Raw genomic sequence first — 21,163 nt, forward strand, 5'->3', positions numbered from 1 at the left:
GTGTTTGTACTGGAAATGTTTTTTAAAATGCTTGGAATACCATCAACTCTGCATGAACTTTGCGGGTTATCTGAGGAAAGTATTTAAAACTTGATGGTTTTTCCTTTGCCACACAGTTAATCCCTTGCTTTCCCCCTCTCAATTCTTTAAGAACACAAACTGCCCTGACTGGTTTGGCTCAGTGGATTGAGCGTCAGCCTGCGGACTCAAGGGTCCCAGGTTCAATTCCGGTCAAGGGCATGTACCTTGGTTGCGGGCACATCCCCAGTAGGGGGTGTGCAGGAGGCAGCTGATTGATGTTTCTCTCTCATCGATGTTTCTAACTCTCTATTCCTCTCTGTAAAAAATCAATAAAATATATTTTTTTAAGAAAAAGAACACAAACTAATTTAGCATTATACACAATATAACAATATGAGCTTCACGCTACTTTTAAAAAAATAATAGAAGTAATTCCAATGTCATACGTAAATGGTTCGCCATTACTCATGCCACTGTGGTCTGTCGTTCATACGGACGGTGAAGAGGTGTCTGCTCTTTGTCTTTGCGCACCTGTTGTGCTAAGAGTTTCTCGTTTTTAGTTAACAGAATTCATAGTTTCATTGTTATGAATTGCAGGTGGTTTTCATGAGCCTGTGCAAAAGTTTTTGGGACTGTGGACTTGTAGCCCTGGATGACATTGCAATAGAATTGGGAAGCTGCCGGTCTCCAGGTAAGACGGCCATCTCTTCAGCTCTCTTTGTCTCCCTGGCCTATACAAGACATTTCTTATTTCTCTAAGAACATACAACATACATTTAATCTGTGCTAGTCCACCCTTTGCTTTGCTTTGCTTTCCAGAAGTGCCTTTCTACAGAGCTGTGGGATTTAGAAATGAAGACTCAAATGCAATGTGAGACTTCATCCAAATGACTTTGTCCCCCATATTCTCATCTGTAAGAGACGTAGTAATACCTACCTGGATGCTGGGGATCGTGCCTCAAAATTCTCAAACATAAGACCTGGCACAAACGGTGCTTTAAGGACAAATGCCTCCTGTTATCGTTACTATCGATATTTTGTATTATCATTGTCTTACAGGAATGCAGATTTTCAAGCAACATGGATGAAATTCTTTAAGAACACAAACTAATTTAGCATTATACACAAGATAACATTACGAGCTTCACTTTACTTTAAAAAAATAATAGAAGTAATTCTAATGTCATATATAAATGGTTCGCCATTACTCATGCCACTGTGGTCTATATCCTATTCTATTTCCAGATAGGATGCTAAACATCTACAAGGTTGGGGGAAAGTGGGTCTACAGTTGTTCGTATGGAGAATAATACAATAAATAGTAAATAATAATACAAGAATCAACTCTATGTTTCATGTGCTCACAGCTGTGAACCTACCTTTGTCCCACTCTATAATTTTAAAATGATAATGTCATAAATATTTTCAAAGTGAATTAAATGACAGCAGAACAATGGGCCAAGCCTTGATGATAGTGACAAAATAAAGATGGCGGCTATGTGTTGAGCATGATGTGTAATGAGAAAAAGGATGGATGCCTCAACCCAGATCATTGGTCTGTATCTGCTAATTACCACTGCATCCTAAATCATGGGGTATCCATTTCTTTAACAAACAGGCAAAACATGGTAGCAATCTGGCACTGGAGAATAACCTCCATGTTTATTTAATGGAAAGACAATTTGTTTTTAGTTCCTTGACTTGGCAGGGCATTGCAAAGACAAGACAAAGAACAAGATAAAAATATCCACACGCATGATGTAGAGAAGGGAATGAGGCTTAATTAGCTTATACCATATTCAAAATAAAACAAAGTAAAATAGTTATCATGCAAGAGAGATGAAATACAGCCTATTTACTAGAGAAATTTGCTAAGAATCTGACTATAGAAGGAGAAGTCCCCAGTAAGTTGGGAGGTGGCACCATTCTAATAATAATTATTAAAATTATTGAAGTTAGCATCTAAAGACATCAAACTTGTTTTTAGAAATAGAAAATAAGGCTTGAAGTAACAAAACACCAAATTTTAATATTCATTTAGCTAATATGTATTGAGAACCCCATGTTCTAAAAACTTTACATACATGACCTCATTCAATCCTCATAACCCATGAGGTGGATAATTAACATCCCCACATTACAGGTATCAATGCTGATGCACAGAAAAATTGTGGCAATCTGTTCCACACAAATTAAGCGATGCCTCTTGATTCTAGAATCTAGAAGTCCATTTAGCTCTCTCGCATTCTTTCCCTCCTCCAAAGCAACTCAGAATTGTTCCGACAACTCCCTTCACTCATCCCGGATTTTGAAGACAGCTCCTGCGTTATGCATTTTATTATTTTCCACATTTCCATAAAGGCAATATACCTCCAATGTTCAGAGCTTTGTAAACTTATTCACATGAATAAATTCACAATTCAGAAGAAGTTTCTTTCTCAAAGTAGCCCAATAGTTTTGAATAGGGATTTCTATTGGTCTCTGATGGCAGGGCCCATGGTGGTGTTCAGGCTCTAACTGGAGGCAACAGGTGGTAGGCTGCCAGTGGGGGGATGGGGAGAGGGGCGCTCCCTCTTCATCTGCATGGCCTATGGCCAGGCCACACTCAAACATGCAGAGTGGGCTAGCCTATGGGAGAGCCAGGGACAACATATTCACTGAAAAGTGCCTCCGTAGTTGCAACACCTGCTGTTTTCTTGCAGAGAAGCATCCCCCTCCACCTGGAGAATGTACCTTCGAACAAGATGAATGTGCATTTACTCAGGAGAGGAGAAACCGGAGCAGCTGGCACAGGAGGAGGGGAGAAACTCCCACCTCCTACACAGGACCAAAGGGAGACCACACGACTGGGGTAGGTGAGTTACGCCACAGGGTGCTGTTTCCCAAGGAGACCTAGAATAGCATTCTAGGGCAGTCACTGTGTTTTGATGTGCAAATTTATGTCTTGTGTCTAGCATGCACTACAAACGTAATTCAACACACATGGGGTAGATCATTCAGCATGTGCATTTAAAATTGTTCTTTCCGTTTATTACGTGGCTTATGTATCTTGCTGCAAAGAGGAGATAAATGGGCTTACAGAGATATGCACGTGAAGGCAATTTAATCAGAGGTAGGTTAAAAGGGGAATGCCAAGAGTTTTCTTAAAAAATGGTGATCTCAACTGGAGCCAGGACTGAAGTTGGTTAGAAAATGTACTGGCAGACAGGGGAGGAGACATGCGTGTTTGACTCCACTCTTTCTAGCAGCTGAAACAAAGATGGAAAGCCCATCTTCCCTTAACGATTTCAGTCCTTTGCAGTTTGTTGAGATACGTTGTTACCCAGTATATAGTCAATTTAGGTAAATGTTTCATGTATATTAGAAAATCATGTATACTTTGATGTTGTGGGATGTAGTGGTCTATATACATGTTGATTGCATCTAGCTCCTAATTTTTACTGATTTTTTTTTATCTTTTTCAGTTCAGAGGTATATTAGTTTCCCATTATGACTGTGAATTCATTTATTTCTCCTTTTAGCTCCATGAATTCATGTATGCCTATACTTTTGGACCTATGTTTTAGGCACATGCAAGTTTATAATCCTTATGCATTCTGGTGAATAAGCCATTTTATTATTATGAAATGTCCCTTTATATCTGTCATGCTTCTTATTTTAAAGTCTGCATTGCCTGATATTAGCATTGCTTCACCAGCTCTATGTCACTACGTGTTTATGTTTCTTTCTCTATCCCTTTCAAATGTTCTGTAAACTTTTTTAGTACGGCTCTTGTATGTGGCAATAGTTAAGTTTTCTATTGTATCCAGTCCCACAATCTTGTATTTTAATTGCAGTATTTAGATCATAAACATTTAATGTAATTACTGAAACATTTAGACCAGAGGTTCTCAACCTGTGGGTTGCGACCCCTTTGGCGGTTGAACGACCCTGTCACAGGTGTCGCCTAAGACCATCCTGCATATCAGATATTTACATTACGATTCATAACAGTAGCACCATTACAGTTATGAAGTAGCAACAAAAATAATTTTATGGTTGGGTCACAACATGAGGAACTGTATTTAAAGGGCCAGAAGGTTGAGAACCACTGATTTCGACTTATATTTACTTTCCTAGTATTCTAATCTCTCCTTTATTCACCTGTTTATTTATTTATTTTTTATTTTTTTTAAATATATTTTATTGATTTTTTACAGAGAGGAAGGGAGAGGGATAGAGAGTTAGAAACATCGATGAGAGAGAAACATTGATCAGCTGCCTCCTGCACACTCCCCACAGGGGATATGCCGGCAACCAAGGTACATGCCCTTGACCAGAATCGAACCTGGGACCTCTCAGTCTGCAGGCCGACGCTCTATCCACTGAGCCAAACCGGTCAGGGCCTGTTTATTTTATATAGTATTTTAGTAGTCTTATTCTTTTAACGGTTTCTATAGTATTTTTCTTATATTTTATTTCTATATATTTTAAATCCCAGAAAATATTATTGGGTTGGTATTCTTTTATATTTATTCACATATTTCCCCCATTACATTAGTCTTTACTCCTTTCTGCATTTCCATGTTTCTCTCTTGAATTATTTTCTTTTGTAAAAAATGTTTTTCTTCTGGCAAAATAATTTTCTTCTGCAACTAATTTTTGTTTTAGTGTTGATTCTGGGGTTGTTTTTGTTTTTGTTTTGTTTTGTTTGGTGCAAATCTGATAATGATGAATTCTCTCAGTTTTTGTTTGTCTGGGAATGTCTTTATTTTTTCTCTACATTTGAAGGGTATTTTTGCTGAGAATAGAATTCTAACTTGATCATTAAATATAATTGTAGACTGCATTTTACCTTTTCACTCACCATCCCTAAAGCCTATCAATTTATACTTGGAAAACATACACAAGAAGAAAATAGAAAGAGGAGAGGCATTCAAAGCTGTTTTACAGAGAAGTGCATTAGATGGCCAGTAATTATCTGCCCTTTAAATAAAAAGAGAAACTCATAAAAGCCACCATATAGATATGACAGTTGACTGTGTGTCTACCAAAATCAACATAAGATCATATGTAGCAATTCCAAGGGAACTAGAGTTTCCTACTTACTAACTGGAGGTGCAATAAAGCTTTCCGAATCTAAGGTATACCCTGGTGTGGTCTAGTGTAAAGACCAATGGATGGAGAGTGAGCTGGCTCTGCCCCTTGCGGCCTGCACAGCCTGGGCTTGTTCACATACCTTTTCTGAGCTTTGGTTTCCTCATATGTAAAATACAGATTACAGTGGCTGTCCTGCTAGTCTCTTAGGGCTGCTCTGATGATTAACTGAGATTATATTTGTGAAAAGGCTTGATACTATAAAAGCTCCATTGAAATGAATGGTATTACTATTTTTATAATTGGAAGTCTTTTATAAACTAGCATGTTCACCTCTGGAATACTTTCTTGGACTCATTGTTCTGTGTCACTTGTGCTTTTATAAATAGAAAACTAGCCCTAACCGATTTGGCTCAGTGGATAGAGCATCGGCCTGCAGACTGAAGGGTCCCAGGTTCAATTCTGGTCAAGGGCATGTACCTTGGTTGTGGGCACATCCCCAGTAGGGGGTGTGCAGGAGGCAGCTGATCGATGCTTCTCTCTCATCGATGTTTCTAACTCTCTATCCCTCTCCCTTCCTCTCTGTAAAAAAGTCAATATAATATATTTTTTAAAAAGAAAAGAAAACTACAGCCTATGGCTACAAGTAAGATGACTTAATAGTTTGGAAGATCTTAAACTAATGTGTTCCAAACTCTCACTGGGTAACTCAAGTGGTAGGTGAATAAACATTTTTATTTGATAGTAATATCCATGTACAAGAAAAATATATAGAAGCCCTGGCTGGGTAGCTTAGTTGGTTAGAGTGTTGTCTCGACATGCCAAGGTTACGGGTTCGATCCCTAGTCAGGGCACAAAAAAGAATCAACCAATGTATGCAAAAATAAGTAGAACAACAAATTTCTCCCTCTCCTTCTCTCTCTCTCCCTCTCAAAGCCAATCAATCAATAAAATGTTTTAAAAAAGAAAAATATATAATCAATACATCAAAACCATTATTTTATGATTTATAACTTATATTCTGTTTTCATGCTAATAAGATTCCTATTTGAATAAATGTACTTAAGTAATAAAAATGAAGTCTATTTAAAGAAAATTATGAGATGAATAATAGTGTAGGTAGTATGAGGACAGCCCAAAATACTATCTTGAAGATGGTATTTGTATGACTAAACTTTGGGAAACATTTCCAATGCTTAAGTAAGTCATCACATAGGACAAGTCATTCTAGTAGAACAATAAAGACCAAATGAAAGAAAAATTCTAGCCCCATCATTTGGCTCCTTCTTTAATAAAATAATAAAGGCATTTGTGCAGATGGATCTTGACTTGCATTGAGGTGGGATGGACTCCGAGAGTTTTGTCTCTCCATTTCCTGCCACCATCTACTTGAGTAGCTCTATCCTGGCAGAATCAGCAAGTTTTCTGAAACAGTTGCTATTTCTTTACAAGACATAAAGACAAGTCTTAACAAATTTCCCAGGTTTTTATAGGCTATTGCAATTTTATTAACACTTATTTGATGGCATGCTGTCAGAATTTTTTTTAAAACAATTGCTTTAGTTGTCCTGGAGTTTGCAGAAATTTTCTGACCAAGAGATAATATAATACATAAGTCAACAGATAACTATGCAGGTTAGTAAGAAAATGACTTCTGTGTAACATTTCCTAGCTCACTGAGTTCACCAGTAAATAGATTAAAAAGTGGAGTCCTCCCTTTCTCCTCCCCTCCACTACATCTTAGAAAAACAGCTATTCATCATTCTCTTAACAATTTCCTGAGAAAAAGACACCATCCATTTCTTTTCTGGCACTGTTCAGTGCTTCAGTACATCTCCTGTATTCCTGGCAATTAAATCCTCTTCCAACATGCTACTAAGTCAGCGTGGGCAAACTACGGCCCGCGGGCCACATCCAGCCCGTTTGAAATGAATAAAACTAAAAAAAAAAAAGACCGTACCCTTTTATGTAATGATGTTTACTTTGAATTTATATTAGTTCACACAAACACTCCATCCATGCTTTTGTTCCGGCCCTCCGGTCCAGTTTAAGAACCCGTTGTGGCCCTCGAGTCAAAAAGTTTGCCCACCCCTGTACTAAGTAAAGGTAGAAGTCATTTCTATGAACACTCCCTTCTCGTGTGATAGAAATAACAAGGGTACATTAAGTGCCAAATGACATTTACTTATAAAATTGTGCTGTCAGACAAAAGAAAACCAGAACTATATATTTACTGTGTTATATAGCAGAAATTTTAACAGTCTAATTCAAGTCCTTGTTCTTTAAGAATTTTGGTAAGCCTGTAATGATGCTACCCAATTAGTCTGTAACCATCTAACCAGTTACAGATTATCAAAATCTCCAATATCCTTCAATTTTTCAGTGACTCATCTCACTAGTTTCTGATAATGTCATATTCTACTTACACAGAGAAGGCTTCTATGACAATCTCTTTTAAAAAATATAATAAAGTATGCATAATATAAAATGTATTATTTTAATTATCTTTAAGTGTATACTAGTTCAGTAGCATTAAATCCATGCACATAGTTGTACAGGCATCACCACTATACTACACCTGCAGACTTTTTCATTTTCCCAAACTGCCCTTTAAACAATAACTTGTCATTTATGACAAGCTTTAAAAGTCATTTAAAAGGTCTGATAAGCCCAGCCAGTGTGGCTCAGAGGTTGAGCATCAACCTATGAACCAGGAGATCACGGTTCGATTCCTGGTCAGGGCACATGCCTGCGTTTAAGGCTCGATCCCCAGTGTGGGGCGTGCAGGAAGCAGCCAATCAATGATTCTCTCTCATCATTGATGTTTCTATCTCTCTATCCCTCTTCCTTCCTCTCTGAAATCAATAAAAATATTTAAAATAAATAAATGGTATGATAAAAAAGCAATCTTAGAGACACATCTAGCTGTTGTTCTTCCCAAAGATGTCTCTTTTCCCGGGTTGTTTAGAATCCTCTTCCAGCTTAACGAGTGCAGCTAGCTGTTTGTTCCACATGGCCTCGCACAGGCCGCCAGGCTCCGTCCCAGCCCTGGGGCAGGGGCTGCCAGGCTGGAGGAACAGCTGTGTGGCTGTTCCGGATTATGAGTGTGCTGTGTGTCTCCATATCACAATTGCTGGGCAAGAAACATATGGGACCCTGATCTCCCAATAGACCCATTGGAACCCCCTCCTGGATGTTAAACAATGACCCACAGAAAGAAAGTGATTTGTTTTCTCCGGTTAATAATCCCTTCCACAGACCGGAGTCCCTCACGTGCAGGAACACGTGAGCTGGTCTGAGGTTTCCACGCAGGGGCTCTCTGGCTTCCGCCCAGAGCTTTTGTTTGCTGAGACAGACAGCATTTGGAGTAGTAATGTGGCAGAGCTTGTCAACACACGGCTTTTCTCTGCCTCCCGAGCACATGTGAGGCAGACTGGCTCTCCATGAAGCTCTGATCTTTTCTGGGGAAAGGAAGTGTCACATGCAAGTCAAAAAGAAAAACAGATTTGGACTCAGAGAAATAATTGGTTTGTGTATCAGAGGGGCAAACTCTGATCAGCTGACAAATATGTTACAGTTATTTGTAGGTATAGATGTTGGTCCAGAACGGTCTAAATCAGTATTGCCTTATGGAATATACATATGTGCTTAAAATAGGATCTGTATCCCTGAAGGGTTTTTGGAAAGACCACTATTACTCAAGAAAAGTAAGCTGGTGTCAATGCCCGGGAACAGCAATGGTACTTACTTTCCCCTGCATGTTCCTCCTCCCCCAAAAGCAGCACAAATACACAAATCATACAGCTTAGGAAATTGCTTTCATATGCCGTGGTACTAAACACAAAGATCTCTGGAACTGGAAACCTTGGGTAATGGCTTCGGCCACATACCGAAGACCCAGAGGTGAACACATTACCTAAGTAATGCTTCATGCATTGGGGGCTAAGTGGTCAGTGCATTGTACTCATGAAAGAAAGAACTCCATTGGATAACTAGAGGTAATTAGGGCTTTTCCTCCCTCCTCCAAGACCTCAGACCAATTGTGGCTGGACTCATATTGTTATCACAAGACAAAAGATACCTCTTAGGCCATCTCTCCTCCTTTGTATTGTGAAAACAAACAAACAAACTTTGTTTCAGGCCCCAATAGTCCCTACTTTCCATTTCCCCAATGATAGCATCTTTCAAAGGGTCCGTCCCCTGCCCACCCCCATTGAGTGTTTCATCTTTAGCCAAAGTTCTTTACTTAGGATTCCCAAGGCCAGGTATTATTTCCTTAAAAATTACTTTTTGGAGAAAATGTTTTTTAGGTTAAACATGCATTAAGATAGGATTTCAATCCATATGGCACTAACTTATGTATAGAATAGAAATGGGGGGGGGGGATAGAAAGGGATCTCTTCAACATAGTTGGATGATAAACCATGGTCATGTCATGCTTTGGCCTTATTTCCGTGGAATTAAATTAAATATGCCCTTCTATTAGGATAATGTATATATGTGCTTGCTTACATTGAGCCTAGCTTTTGTTAGGAAGCCATAAAGAAAAGAACAATAACAGTGCCTTTCCTTGCTGAAGTGCAGTGACTGGATTCTAGGCATATTTTGAAGGTAGTGCCAACAGGAACTCTGACAGCCTGGGGTGTGGAGAGTGAGAGGATGCCCAGGTTTGGGCCTGGCCAACTAGAAAGTCTGGATAGATTTTAAGGTAAAGCTGTTAGGAGTTTGGTTTTGAACATGTTTCAGCTGAGATGTCTATTTGACAATAATACATGGAGATATCCATCAGGCAGTTTGAATAAACAAGTCTGGATTTCAGCAAAGAACTTGGAAATTTAAGTTTGAAAAATGACAACATATATAACATTTAAAGCCATGAAACCAGATGCAATCAAAGGAGTGAGAATAGAGAAGTTCAAGAATGGGGCCTTGGAGCACCCCCAGGTCACAGGTCAGAGAGGAAAGGTTAACTAGCAAAGAAGTGACCAGGGAAATGGGAGGAAAACCAGGAGAGTACAGTGTCCTGCAAGCCACGGTCAGAAAGTACTTCTAGGAGGCAGACGTGACCTACTTTGTCAGTGTTACTGGTGGCATAAGAATGGCAAGGATGCAAACTGACCATTGGTTTTAGTAATGAGCATGTGATCGGTGAGCACTCCAGAAACGTGGACAGTATTTTTTCAAATATTTTAAAGCAGATTATGGGAATGACAGATCATGGTGGCAATGAAGGCCACATCTCAGGGCTCTACTGGTCCAGTATTCCATGTGATAACTTTACCGGGGGAAAGTGTCGCACAGTACATACAATTTTATAAGACCAAATTGGGCAGGTCTCCCACCCTTTTAATAGCCTATAGGATTGCTCAGATCTGGGTTTGTGGAAATGATGAATATAGGTTCAGAGAGCATAATTCATTAGACCAGGATCACAGAGGTAATATTAGAGTGAAGACTTGATGTCAGATCTACCTGACTGCAAAATCTGTGCTCTCGTCCCTAAACCAATGTCTGGGAGCTTCACAATATTGTCCGTGAACTTAGTAGACTAAATTCTGATATGTTAATCACGATATCAGTGGTATAATACTAATATATTAATTAACTCCCATATATGAAACTCAAGTATAAATTATTAAATGAAAAGAAATTATCTCAATGGTCTAAATTTTATTCTCCTTGGAATATACATATTCTCCAAAATAATAATATCCTTTATCAGTACTATAGTCAAGCCATTCATTTACTCTAATTTGTTTCCAGGATCACTTACTCAAAAGAGAAAGAGAATATAATCTGTGTCTTTTTAACGATACCTGACTTTGCATTGCTCTCAAGGCTACTACATGTACATCGAGGCCTCCCACATGGTGTATGGACAAAAGGCACACCTCTCCTCCGGGCCTCTGCGAGGAGTTGCTGGAAAACACTGCTTGGCCTTTTTCTACCACATGTATGGAGCAGGGACTGGCCTGCTGAGTGTTTATTTGAAAAAAGAAGGTGACAGTGGAGAGTCCCTCTTATGGAGAAGAAGAGGCGAACAGAGCATTTCCTGGCTCCGCGCGCTGATTGAATACAGCTGTGAGAGGCAGCACCAGGTATGCCGAGAGAGATAAGACCCCGGTAATGGGAAACATTCCTGTAAGCTTCTGATGTCCTTTCTATTTCTTGCTACCAGAGAGAATGTTTTGTTCTCTTCCAGGGTCATAGATAAAGGCAGTACTTGTTTAAGAGTAAACATAATTAGTCTGTATGGATTAAATCTAAGCAGTGAATGGAAAATTAGGCTTTCGGTATTTGTGCCTCAAGTGATTTTTGCAGCTCAGCGATGAAAGTGTATCTATTTTTGTCTTGGTATATTATGAGTGTCAAGTACATTCTATGAGTCCTGCAGATCTATAAAACAGAGTTTCCCTTTCTTCTCAACATGCTATTATCTCATTAGCTGTTGCAGCTGCATCGTTCACTCCTCTTTACCCACATACAAGGGCTTGTGTTGTGAGCCTACATGTACCAGAGTACATGGTCCAGAGTAGATTTTTAAGTCTCTGTCCACCTGGGTGCGGAAAAAACTGAGAGTGTTGATGCTAAGTCCTGGGTCTCTCCCTGGATCTCCTCGTGTACTGCAGAAGACCTTCGTCCTGAGGATCCCGATTGTAAGGGAATCCGAGCAGTGATAGGAATGAGCCTTTTACGTGCCAGTAGATGAGGTTGAGCAGCCAGGCTAGTCTAGATCAGCAGGGACCTCCTGATACCACTAACTTCACCTGCCCCCATGCGCCAAAGCTTCAGAAAGCTCTGGGGAGATAACCTTCAGACCCCTGACTGCTCCTGAACTTGCTCTGAGCGGTTCTCAAGTGTGACCTTCAGCTGAAAGCCCTGCTTCCTCCTCATCCTTGCTTCTGGCTGATAACCCTCCTGGACCTGGACCTGGACCTGGACCTCCCAACTATAACCACAGGCTGCTTGGTCTAAGCCTAAATCTTCCTGGGAAGAGGTATCAAAAGTAAGGACTTTATTTTATATCACCTGCAACCACAATAACTTTTCTACAGATCTACACGGGGAGGAATTGCAGAAGCCCAGGTGGCCAGGTGGCAGTGCCATCTAGGGTGCGGCATTACAAAGACAAATGACAGAGGGAAGATGTGCCATTATCCAGGGATGGCCCATTACCTCAGCATGGATAAAACTGCCTAGAAATTTAGTAAAGAATAGCAGATTGCCCCAAGGATTATTTTGATAGTGATTTACTGTCTGTTTACAGAAGGAAAGTGGATCACTCAGGAACTTGCTAATATAATTGGTCATCATTCAGAGGTGATGGGTTAATTTTGTTAGGCTTTTAGGGCACCAAACCCTGTTCTGATGTTTTCAAATTATGGTCCTGAGACCAGCAGCAACACCTGAAGTTCAAATTCACCTAAAAATGAAACTCACCTGAAATGCACATTCTCAGGCTCCACTCAGACAGAAACTCTGGGGGTGAGCCAGAAATGTGTGTTTAACAAGCCCTCCTGGTAACTCTGATGGATGCTAACGATGGAGAATCTCTGTCTCTCGGGTAGAAACCGAGTGTTGATGTTTTTTAAAACCCCCAAATGATGCTGATGCACAAGAGTTCTAGGATTTGAGTTCTGGGGAATGGGTGACTTCTCAGCATCTAAGCCCAGGGGGTTGGATGCAGGGCCTTGCATCTATGAGACTTGCTGGGTAGCTGGTTCTCTGAAATGTTTTTCAGAGTAGTGAGGCATCTGGGCTGGCACCTTGGGGTGCTCAGGTTCAAAGGGAACAGGATGGCCTAAGAGATTTATAGCTCACAATCTGGAAGAGTCCATTCTCTTTGGCTTAAGATGAAACAGATATGAATCTGCCTGAGGGGTTTTCTTCTGGATTTAGTGATTCCCTCAGGTTTCCCAAACGACTGTGTGGAGACTGAACCAATTTCCTCAAAACATCCTAGTGTCTAATAAAACAGACCATGTGGAGAAACTAAGATGGCGGCATAGATAAACACCGGGAAATTGTCGCCTCACACAACAATTGAAAAATACCGCGAAGGTCAGAGAAAACATCATCCAGAACAACCAAAAGGCTGGCTGAGTGTAATTTCTACAACTAGAAGAAAAGAAAAGCACGCTGAGAGCCAGAGGAGCTGCGGAGGTGAAGTGCAGAGGTATGGCGGCAGCTCGCGCGCGCGGAAAGGGGGTGGCACCTGAGGACGCGGCTGTCTTTTTGAATCACAAGCTCCCGACTGCTCTGAACTCCGGTTCCAGCAAGTCTCTGGGGACCCAGGACTCATACGGGGAGAGGCTGGTCTGTCAGGCGGCAGCAGGCGAACTTGAGGGCGGCTTTCCCTCAGAGGTGCTTGCAGCTGTTACCGGGACACTGAGACGCGCAACTCCGGGCGCGGATAATCACCATAGCTGCTTTCTCCGCCCTTTGACTCCCTGAGACCCCGCCCCACCCAGGCTGCGGCAGAGGCTTTTGCATGTGAATGTACCTAACTACAGCCCAGCCAGGCAGACCCGGAGCTTCCAAGGGAAGGCCCAGGGCCCCACAGCGGCTTGCATTGCTTCACAGCTGAGCCTCTTCATGGCTCCGGCTGTGTAGCCTCAGGCAGAGGCTGAATTAGCACCTCCTTAGATCCAGGAGCCACTGTACCCAGTGGTCAGAGGGGGACTATTCTCCCACTTCAGACACAGCTGCTTCCCACAGCCAATTGGCCTGGAGGTCAATTCCTCCCAGTGATCCTACAACAACCAAGGCACCAAGAGTGCACCAAGAGTGTCCACCCCAGGTAACTGGGGAGGCTGAGCCACTGGGCCCTACAGGACACCTGGCGCGCAGGGCCACTCTATCATCACAGGGAAGCAGCCAAAATGAGGAGACAAAGAAACAGGTCACAATTGGCAGAAACGGAGGAGGGCAGATGACTGGATATAGAGTTCAAGGCCACGTTTATAAGGTTTTTCAAGAATTTTATGGAAACCACCGATAAATTTAATGAATCCCTCAAGGAGTATAGTGAGACCATGGAGGACATGAAAAAGGACCAACTAGAAATTAAGCATACACTGACTGAAATAAAGAATAATTTACAGAGATCCAACAGCAGACAAGAGGATCCCAAGAATCAAGTCAAAGATTTGAAATACAAAGAAACAAAAAATACCCAACCGAAAAAGAAAAAAGAAAAGAGATTCAAAAAATATGAAGATAGTGTAAGGAACCTCTGGGACAACTTCAAGTGTACCAACATCAGAATTATAGGGGTACCAGAAGGAGAGAGAGGGCAAGATATTGAAAACCTTTTTGAAGAAATAATGACAGAAAACTTCCCCCACCTGGTGAAAGAAATGGACTTACAAGTCCAGGAAGCGCAGAGAACCCCAAACAAAAGGAATCCAAAGAGGACCACACCAAGACACATCATAATTAAAATGCCAAGAGCAAAAGATAAAGAGAGAATCTTAAAAGCAGCAAGAGAAAGACAGTCAGTTACCTACAAGGGAGTACCCATACGACTGTCAGCTGATTTCTCAACAGAAACCATGCAGGCCAGAAGAGAGTGGCAAGAAATATTCAAAGAGATGAACAGCAAGAACCTGCAACCAAGATTACTTTATCCAGCAAAGCTATCATTCAGAATGGAAGGTCAGATAAAGAGCTTCACGGATAAGAAAAAGCTAAAGGAGTTCATCACCACCAAACCAGCATTATATGAAATGCTGAAAGGTATTCTTTAAGAAGAGGAAGAAGAAAAAGGAACTCTTACCATTTGCCACAGCATGGATGGAACTGGAGAGCAGATAAATACCACAAGATCTCACTTATTTGTGGAATATAATGAACAACATAAACTGATGAACAAGGACTGATCCAGAGACGGAGAGGCTTTGATTGGACTGTCGGGCCTTGGAGGGAAGGTAGGGGAGGGTGGGGGCAAGGGGGAAAGATCAACCAAAGGACTTATATGCAAGCATATAGGCCTAACCAATGGACACGGACAACGGGGGGGTGAGGGGATGAGCGGGGGGGCCGGGGGGGGGGGGTAGAGGGTACACATATGTAATATCTTAATCAATAAAAAATATTTTAAAAAAACGGCAAAAAAAATAAAATAAAAAAAAAAATAAAACAGACCATGTGCAAGTAGAATGGCCATCTTCTATGTGCCAGATACTTACAGTGCTCAGAGTCATACTTAAGTTCTTCCAATTGATCTTATAGCTCTTTCTTACCAATGGGAAAACCAGGTATCCAGCTGGTAAGTGGCAGAGTGAGAATTTGATCCCAGATCTGACTGGTTCCAAAGTTTGTATCTCTAAGCCACTGTTCTACACTCCCTCACACCATAGAAGTTCCAGATTATACTCATTCCCCAGGATGTCACCAGCACTGGGTGACCTTGGAGAAATCTCATCCTCTCCGGGATGGCTTATGTATTTTCAAAATGGGGTAATGTTTCCTGCCAGGATGATACCACCCGAGTTAGAGTGAGGGTCCGATAAGATTATGTATGTGAGCCCTAGCTGGTGTGGCTCAGTGGATAGAGCGTCAGCCTGTGGACTGAAGGATCACAGGTCACATTCCAGTCAAGGGCTTGATCCCCAGTAGGGGGCGTGCGGGAGGCAGTCGATCAATGATTCTCTCTCATCATTGATGTTTCTATCGCTCTCTCCCTCTCCCTCTCTGAAATCAATAAAAATATATATTTTTAATAAAGATTATGTATGTGAAAGGATTTTACAAACTTTAAAGTACCAAAATAGTAAAAGATTAATTATTGTTTCTAAAACTACATTCCCTCTAAGCCTCTGTGAACTCTAATTCATATCACCACGACAGACCTGGTATTCTCAATAGCTACATCAGGCAGCCAGACCGAGGTCCTGTAGGACAAGGCCAAAATCGCTCATTTTAATAAATACTTATTGACCACTTATTACTGACCTGGCAAATGTGTGCATCATCAGTAAGGGTAGGCAGGTGGGGATGATTTTTAGGATTCTGTAGTACTGCTGTGATTTGAGACTCAACCTATAGGGAAAATATATGGGCATCCTCTGATGACATTCCAATCATCAGATTATCCTGTAGAAGAAATGTTACCAAGTAGCAAAATTTTAATCATACTCCTTCCTAAGCGATTTATGACAGTGCTAAGCAGAATCTGATTTGGCTATTGATCAAAAACACAAAATGATTTTATTTCCTTTGGATTTTTGGCTTACCCCTCCTTCCTCGGCTGCTCTCAGGTGTTTTCCTCTCTGGTTCCTTATATTTTGCTGCAAGTGAAAGAAAGTATTCGACAGATCCTCAGCTCACTGAAATATGTACATCATTCATGTTTATTAGGCTGCCTAACATTTACTAGGAATCATTACGTGCCAGTACTCAGCTAAGCCCAGGTGCCCAAATGTTCTTGTTCATGGTACCCTTTGTCTCAGTTAATTATTTTCTGGTGCCCCTCAACCAAAAGAAAGACCAAACAGTTCCATTTATTAAGTAGTTGGGTTCAAACAACTTAGTAAGTATTTATGTCCTCATGACGTAGTAGCCATCTCAAAAAATAATACTTAAATTAAAAGAAAAAAGTAATATTTTTATCTTATTCTTAAATAACCACAATTATTTACTAATAGGATGTATAGCCATAATACAAAGGGGAATCATAATGCTATAAAATAGTTATTACTCAAGTGTTAAGGAAGTTCAAAGAAATTTTACGAAATCAAGTGCTTTAGCCCAACCACAGACTGTTAAGAATATCATTCCATCAAGCAATTTGTCTATTACGTTTTATATTGTAGACTAGATGGTCAAAAACCAGGCTTTCTTGTTTTTCAGAAAACCAGAATGCTTATTAACTACACTCACAGATCCTCCCATATAGACGTGTTAGGACATTTTTTAAAACTCTTCTTGACAATGATTTGGATCTTCATTTAGGGTTGTGTCCTTAGAATTTCTATTAATGTTATTTTGCCACATTTTTTTGTTATTAAAGCTTCTTTGAGTCATTAATTTCAAGATCATTTCATATGTTTATTAATTATCCACTTTATATGCTTTGATTTACTTTGAATCATAAACTAGTCTATTGGGGAGTCATTTGCTCATTAAATGAAGAGAGAAACTGTGTCTTCTGGATACTTTTTATTACCCATAGCCTCCCTTGAGTACTCAGTGGTTTATTAACCATAGTTGGGCTGCCTTAGAGATTATAATGTAATTGATTTACCCTAGAACCTGAATATTGGATTAGTTATTTTCTTCTCAGGATCTAAAGTCATAAAATTGGCCAAAACCGGTTTGGCTCAGTGGATAGAGCGTCGGCTTGCGGACTGAAAGGTCCCAGGTTCGATTCTGGTCAAGGGCATGTACCTGGGTTGCGGGCACATCCCCGGTGGGAGATGTGCAGGAGGCAGCTGATCGATGTTGCTCTCTCATCGATGTTTCTAACTCTCTATCCCTCTCCCTTCCTCTCTGTAAAAAATCAATAAAATATATTTTAAATAAATAAATAAATAAATAAAGTCATAAAATTGGTTCCCTCTTCATCCTGGGCTTTCTTGGATGTCATGGTATTTAATATGATAAGTGAAACATTGTGTTTTTTATAAATTTAACTAGAGGTCAGGTGCAAGAATTCATGCATGGGTGGGGTCACTTGGCCTGGCCAGCGATCGAGGCCTATCAGGGGGTTAGGTGGCTGGTGAGGAGGGGCCCTGGGAGGTTGGCCTACCGGCCCCCCAAATCAGGGCCCAGGGGGAGGGACCGCGTGAGGTTGGCTGTGGGAGCACACTGACCACCAGGGGGCAGCTCCTGCATGGAGCATCTGCCCCCTGGTGGTCAGTGCACACCATAGTGACCGGTTGACTGGTTGTATCAGTCATTCTGGTCATTCGGTCCTAAATGTCACTTAGGCTTCTATATATATAGGTGAATGTGCTTTGCTGTTCATAGATGGATCTCATTAGTCATATTAAATTCTTCCACCTAGCACCAGGATTGAGGCAGATTTATGGATCTCTAAGCCACTCATAAGCCCTTAGTGCTAGGAGTAGAATGTTCTAGGTGGGGAAGGAAAACCAGGTCATCACCAGGAAGCATTGCAAGGTGAGCATTTCTAGAAAATTACCCAAAGGTATCTCAGAAAAAAGGGATCTGAATCTCCAAGGATCCAGTAATTTGTTGTGAATTTCCTTACCTTAGAAATAAGTATTCTCTTTTGTACCTAAATTTGAAGTTGTGATTTTGTATTCTCCTCTTTAAGCCCTAAGAACAGTCTAATACTCTAGACCAGTGGTTCTCAACCTTCCTAATGCCGCGACCCTTTAATACAGTTCTTCATGTTGTGGTGACCCCAATTTTGTTGTTACAAATTGAACATAATGAAAGCATAGTGATTAATCACAAAAACAATATGTAATTATATATGTGTTTTCCAATGGTCTTAGGCGACCCCTGTGAAAGGGTCGTTCGACCCCCAAAGGGGTCGCGACCCACAGGTTGAGAACCGCTGCTCTAGACCCATATAACCTGGATCTGTCCCTGATCAATCTTGCTTTATCAGGATGACTCTATTTCTAAATTCAAACTTAATTATTTTTCAGATAATTTTTGAGGCCATTCGGGGAATGTCAATAAGAAGTGATATCGCCATTGATGATGTTAAATTCCAAGCAGGACCCTGTGCAGGTAACAGTATTTTTCCCAATTATAAAAAATTGATTGAAAGGGGATTTTGCAACAGCCTCAAATGATAAGATTGCAAATTCAGTATTTTTCTACAATAAAAATAGAGGAAACTATTATTGTCTATTTATCTCCTGACAGAAATGGAAGATGTAACTCAGCAGTCATCAGGATATTCTGAGGATTTAAATGAAATTGAATATTAAGAAATAACCTGAATTGGATTAACTAAACAAAAGCATTACCTCTTCAATCAAAATGAAAACAACGCAAATGAATACTGGACAGTCTTAACTATTTTATAAGTTATAAAATGACGTCAGAGCACTCTTCTTCATTACTTTTGCAAAAAATACTGACTCAGGGCTTTTTTTTTTTTTCGTATGACAACTGTTATTAGAATTACAGGCTGCTGGTTTTGCATAGACCACTCATCTTAATTTTGGTACCAGTTAAAAACACAAATGTACTATACTCTAGTCATTTTTAAAGCACACAAGTAAAAGGCACAATCAAAATGGGATGTGCTCACTTAAATCTGCATTCAGTGAATGTATTGGGAGGAGAAGAAGTCTGTGGGTTTCCATTTGAATTTCAAATATCGTAATATGTTTAAAGAAATAATGTGGGGTGTCAGTAATATCTGCAAAATGAATGCAGTTTTTATGGTAACAAGTTAGCCTAAGAATATAAAGTCTTATTTTCTATTTTTTATTCATAGAAATGGAGTTTTAATTTTTAAATATTTTTACTACATGTCAGATAACAAAGGATCTTTTATGAGTGTCCCGGGTTACGTCAGTATTAATTAATGCTGTATTACAAGGCAATGCTACCTTCTTCCCCACACCCTTTAAACTACTTTTGAAAGTCACTATGAACACATGGATAGAAATTGCACTCTTTTTTTATAAAGCAAGCTTGAAAATAATTATATACACATGCCCCAAATTTTTGTAAGTGTGTTGAACAATTTTACTGATTTTTATAACAAATGTTTTAGAAAGGATTTGAGTAATATAAATGCCAGAAGAAATAATAAACTACTGCTTTTCATGTTTAGAAAATTGTATATACATGTTTATATACCTAAACAGCTGTTATGAAATTATAAGATTACCTAATAAAAGGTAATTTGAAAATCTTTTCACTGGCAATTAACTCATTTCTATATTATTTTTGTTGTCAGAATATCTTTACTACTTAATTGCAGATTCTAATTTGAATTTCTACTCTGCCACAACTGCTGCTTTTTTTTTTTTACGTCCGACTTTTTATTTTATTTTATTTTTTATTTTTTTATTTGATTAAGGTATTTACATATGTGTCCTTATCCCCCCATTGCCTCCCACTCCCCCACTCATACCCTCACCCCCCTGGTGTCTATGTCCATTGGTTAGGCTTATATGCATGCATACAAGTCCTTTGGTTGATCTCTCCCCCTTACCCCTACCATCCCCAACCTTTTCTCTGAGGTTTGTCAGTCTAATCCAGCGGTTTTCAACCTGTGGGTCGCAACCCCTTTGGGGGTCAAACGACCCTTTCACAGGGGTTGCCTAAGACCGTTGGAAAACACATATATAATTACATATTGTTTTTGTGATTAGTCACTATGCTTTAATTATGTTCAATTTGTAACAATGAAAATACATCCTGCATATCAGATATTTACATTACGATTCATAACAGTAGCAAAATTACAGTTATGAAGTAGCAACGAAAATAATTTTATGGTTGGGGGTCACCACAACATGAGGAACTGTATTAAAGGGTCGCGGCATTAGGAAGGTTGAGAACCACTGGTCTAATTGATGCTTCTCTGTCTCTGGATCTGTTTTTGTTCAACAGTTTATATTATTCATTATACTCCACAAATGAGTGAGATCATGTGATATTTATTTTTCTCTCACTGGCTTATTTTGCTTAGCATAATGCTCTCCAGTTCCGTTGCAAATGGTAAGAATTCCTTCTTTTATACCTCAGCGTAGTATTCCATTGTGTAGATGCACCACAGTTTTTTAATCCACTCGTCTGCTGATGGGCACTTAGGCTGTTTCCAAATCTTAGCTATTGTAAATTGTGCTGCTATGAACATAGGGGTGCATATATCCTTTCTGATTGGTGTTTCTGGTTTCTTGGGCTATATTCCTAGAAGTGGGATCACTGGGTCAAATGGGAATTCCATTTTTAGTTTTTTGAGGAAACTCCATACTGTTCTCCACAGTGGCTGCACCAGTCTGCATTCCTATTAGCAGTGCACGAGGATTCCTTTTTCTCCACATCCTCGCCAGCACTTGTCATTTGTTGATTTGTTGATGATAGCCATTCTGACAGGTGTGAGATGGTACCTCATTGTCATTTG

The 21,163-nt window shown here is 40.1% G+C and overlaps 1 protein-coding gene across 1 annotated transcript in view; it reads left to right on the forward strand.

Moving 5' to 3' along the window:
- Positions 1 to 19,948, forward strand: part of MAMDC2 (MAM domain containing 2) — a gene marked incomplete at its 5' end in the record, with an annotated part of 133,303 nt that extends 113,355 nt beyond the window's left edge. The window contains 5 exons of the mRNA XM_081103135.1: positions 619 to 712; positions 2,724 to 2,876; positions 10,936 to 11,195; positions 18,720 to 18,804; positions 18,943 to 19,948. Of these exons, the coding sequence (XP_080959261.1) occupies positions 619 to 712; positions 2,724 to 2,876; positions 10,936 to 11,195; positions 18,720 to 18,804; positions 18,943 to 19,007 (657 nt within the window). The 3' untranslated portion in view covers positions 19,008 to 19,948. The remainder of the gene's footprint in view (positions 1 to 618; positions 713 to 2,723; positions 2,877 to 10,935; positions 11,196 to 18,719; positions 18,805 to 18,942) is intronic.
- Positions 19,949 to 21,163: the final 1,215 nt, after the last annotated feature.

The sequence above is a fragment of the Myotis nattereri genome (genome assembly GCF_964212035.1).
Source record: "Myotis nattereri genome assembly, chromosome: 12".
NCBI lineage: Eukaryota > Metazoa > Chordata > Mammalia > Chiroptera > Vespertilionidae > Myotis > Myotis nattereri.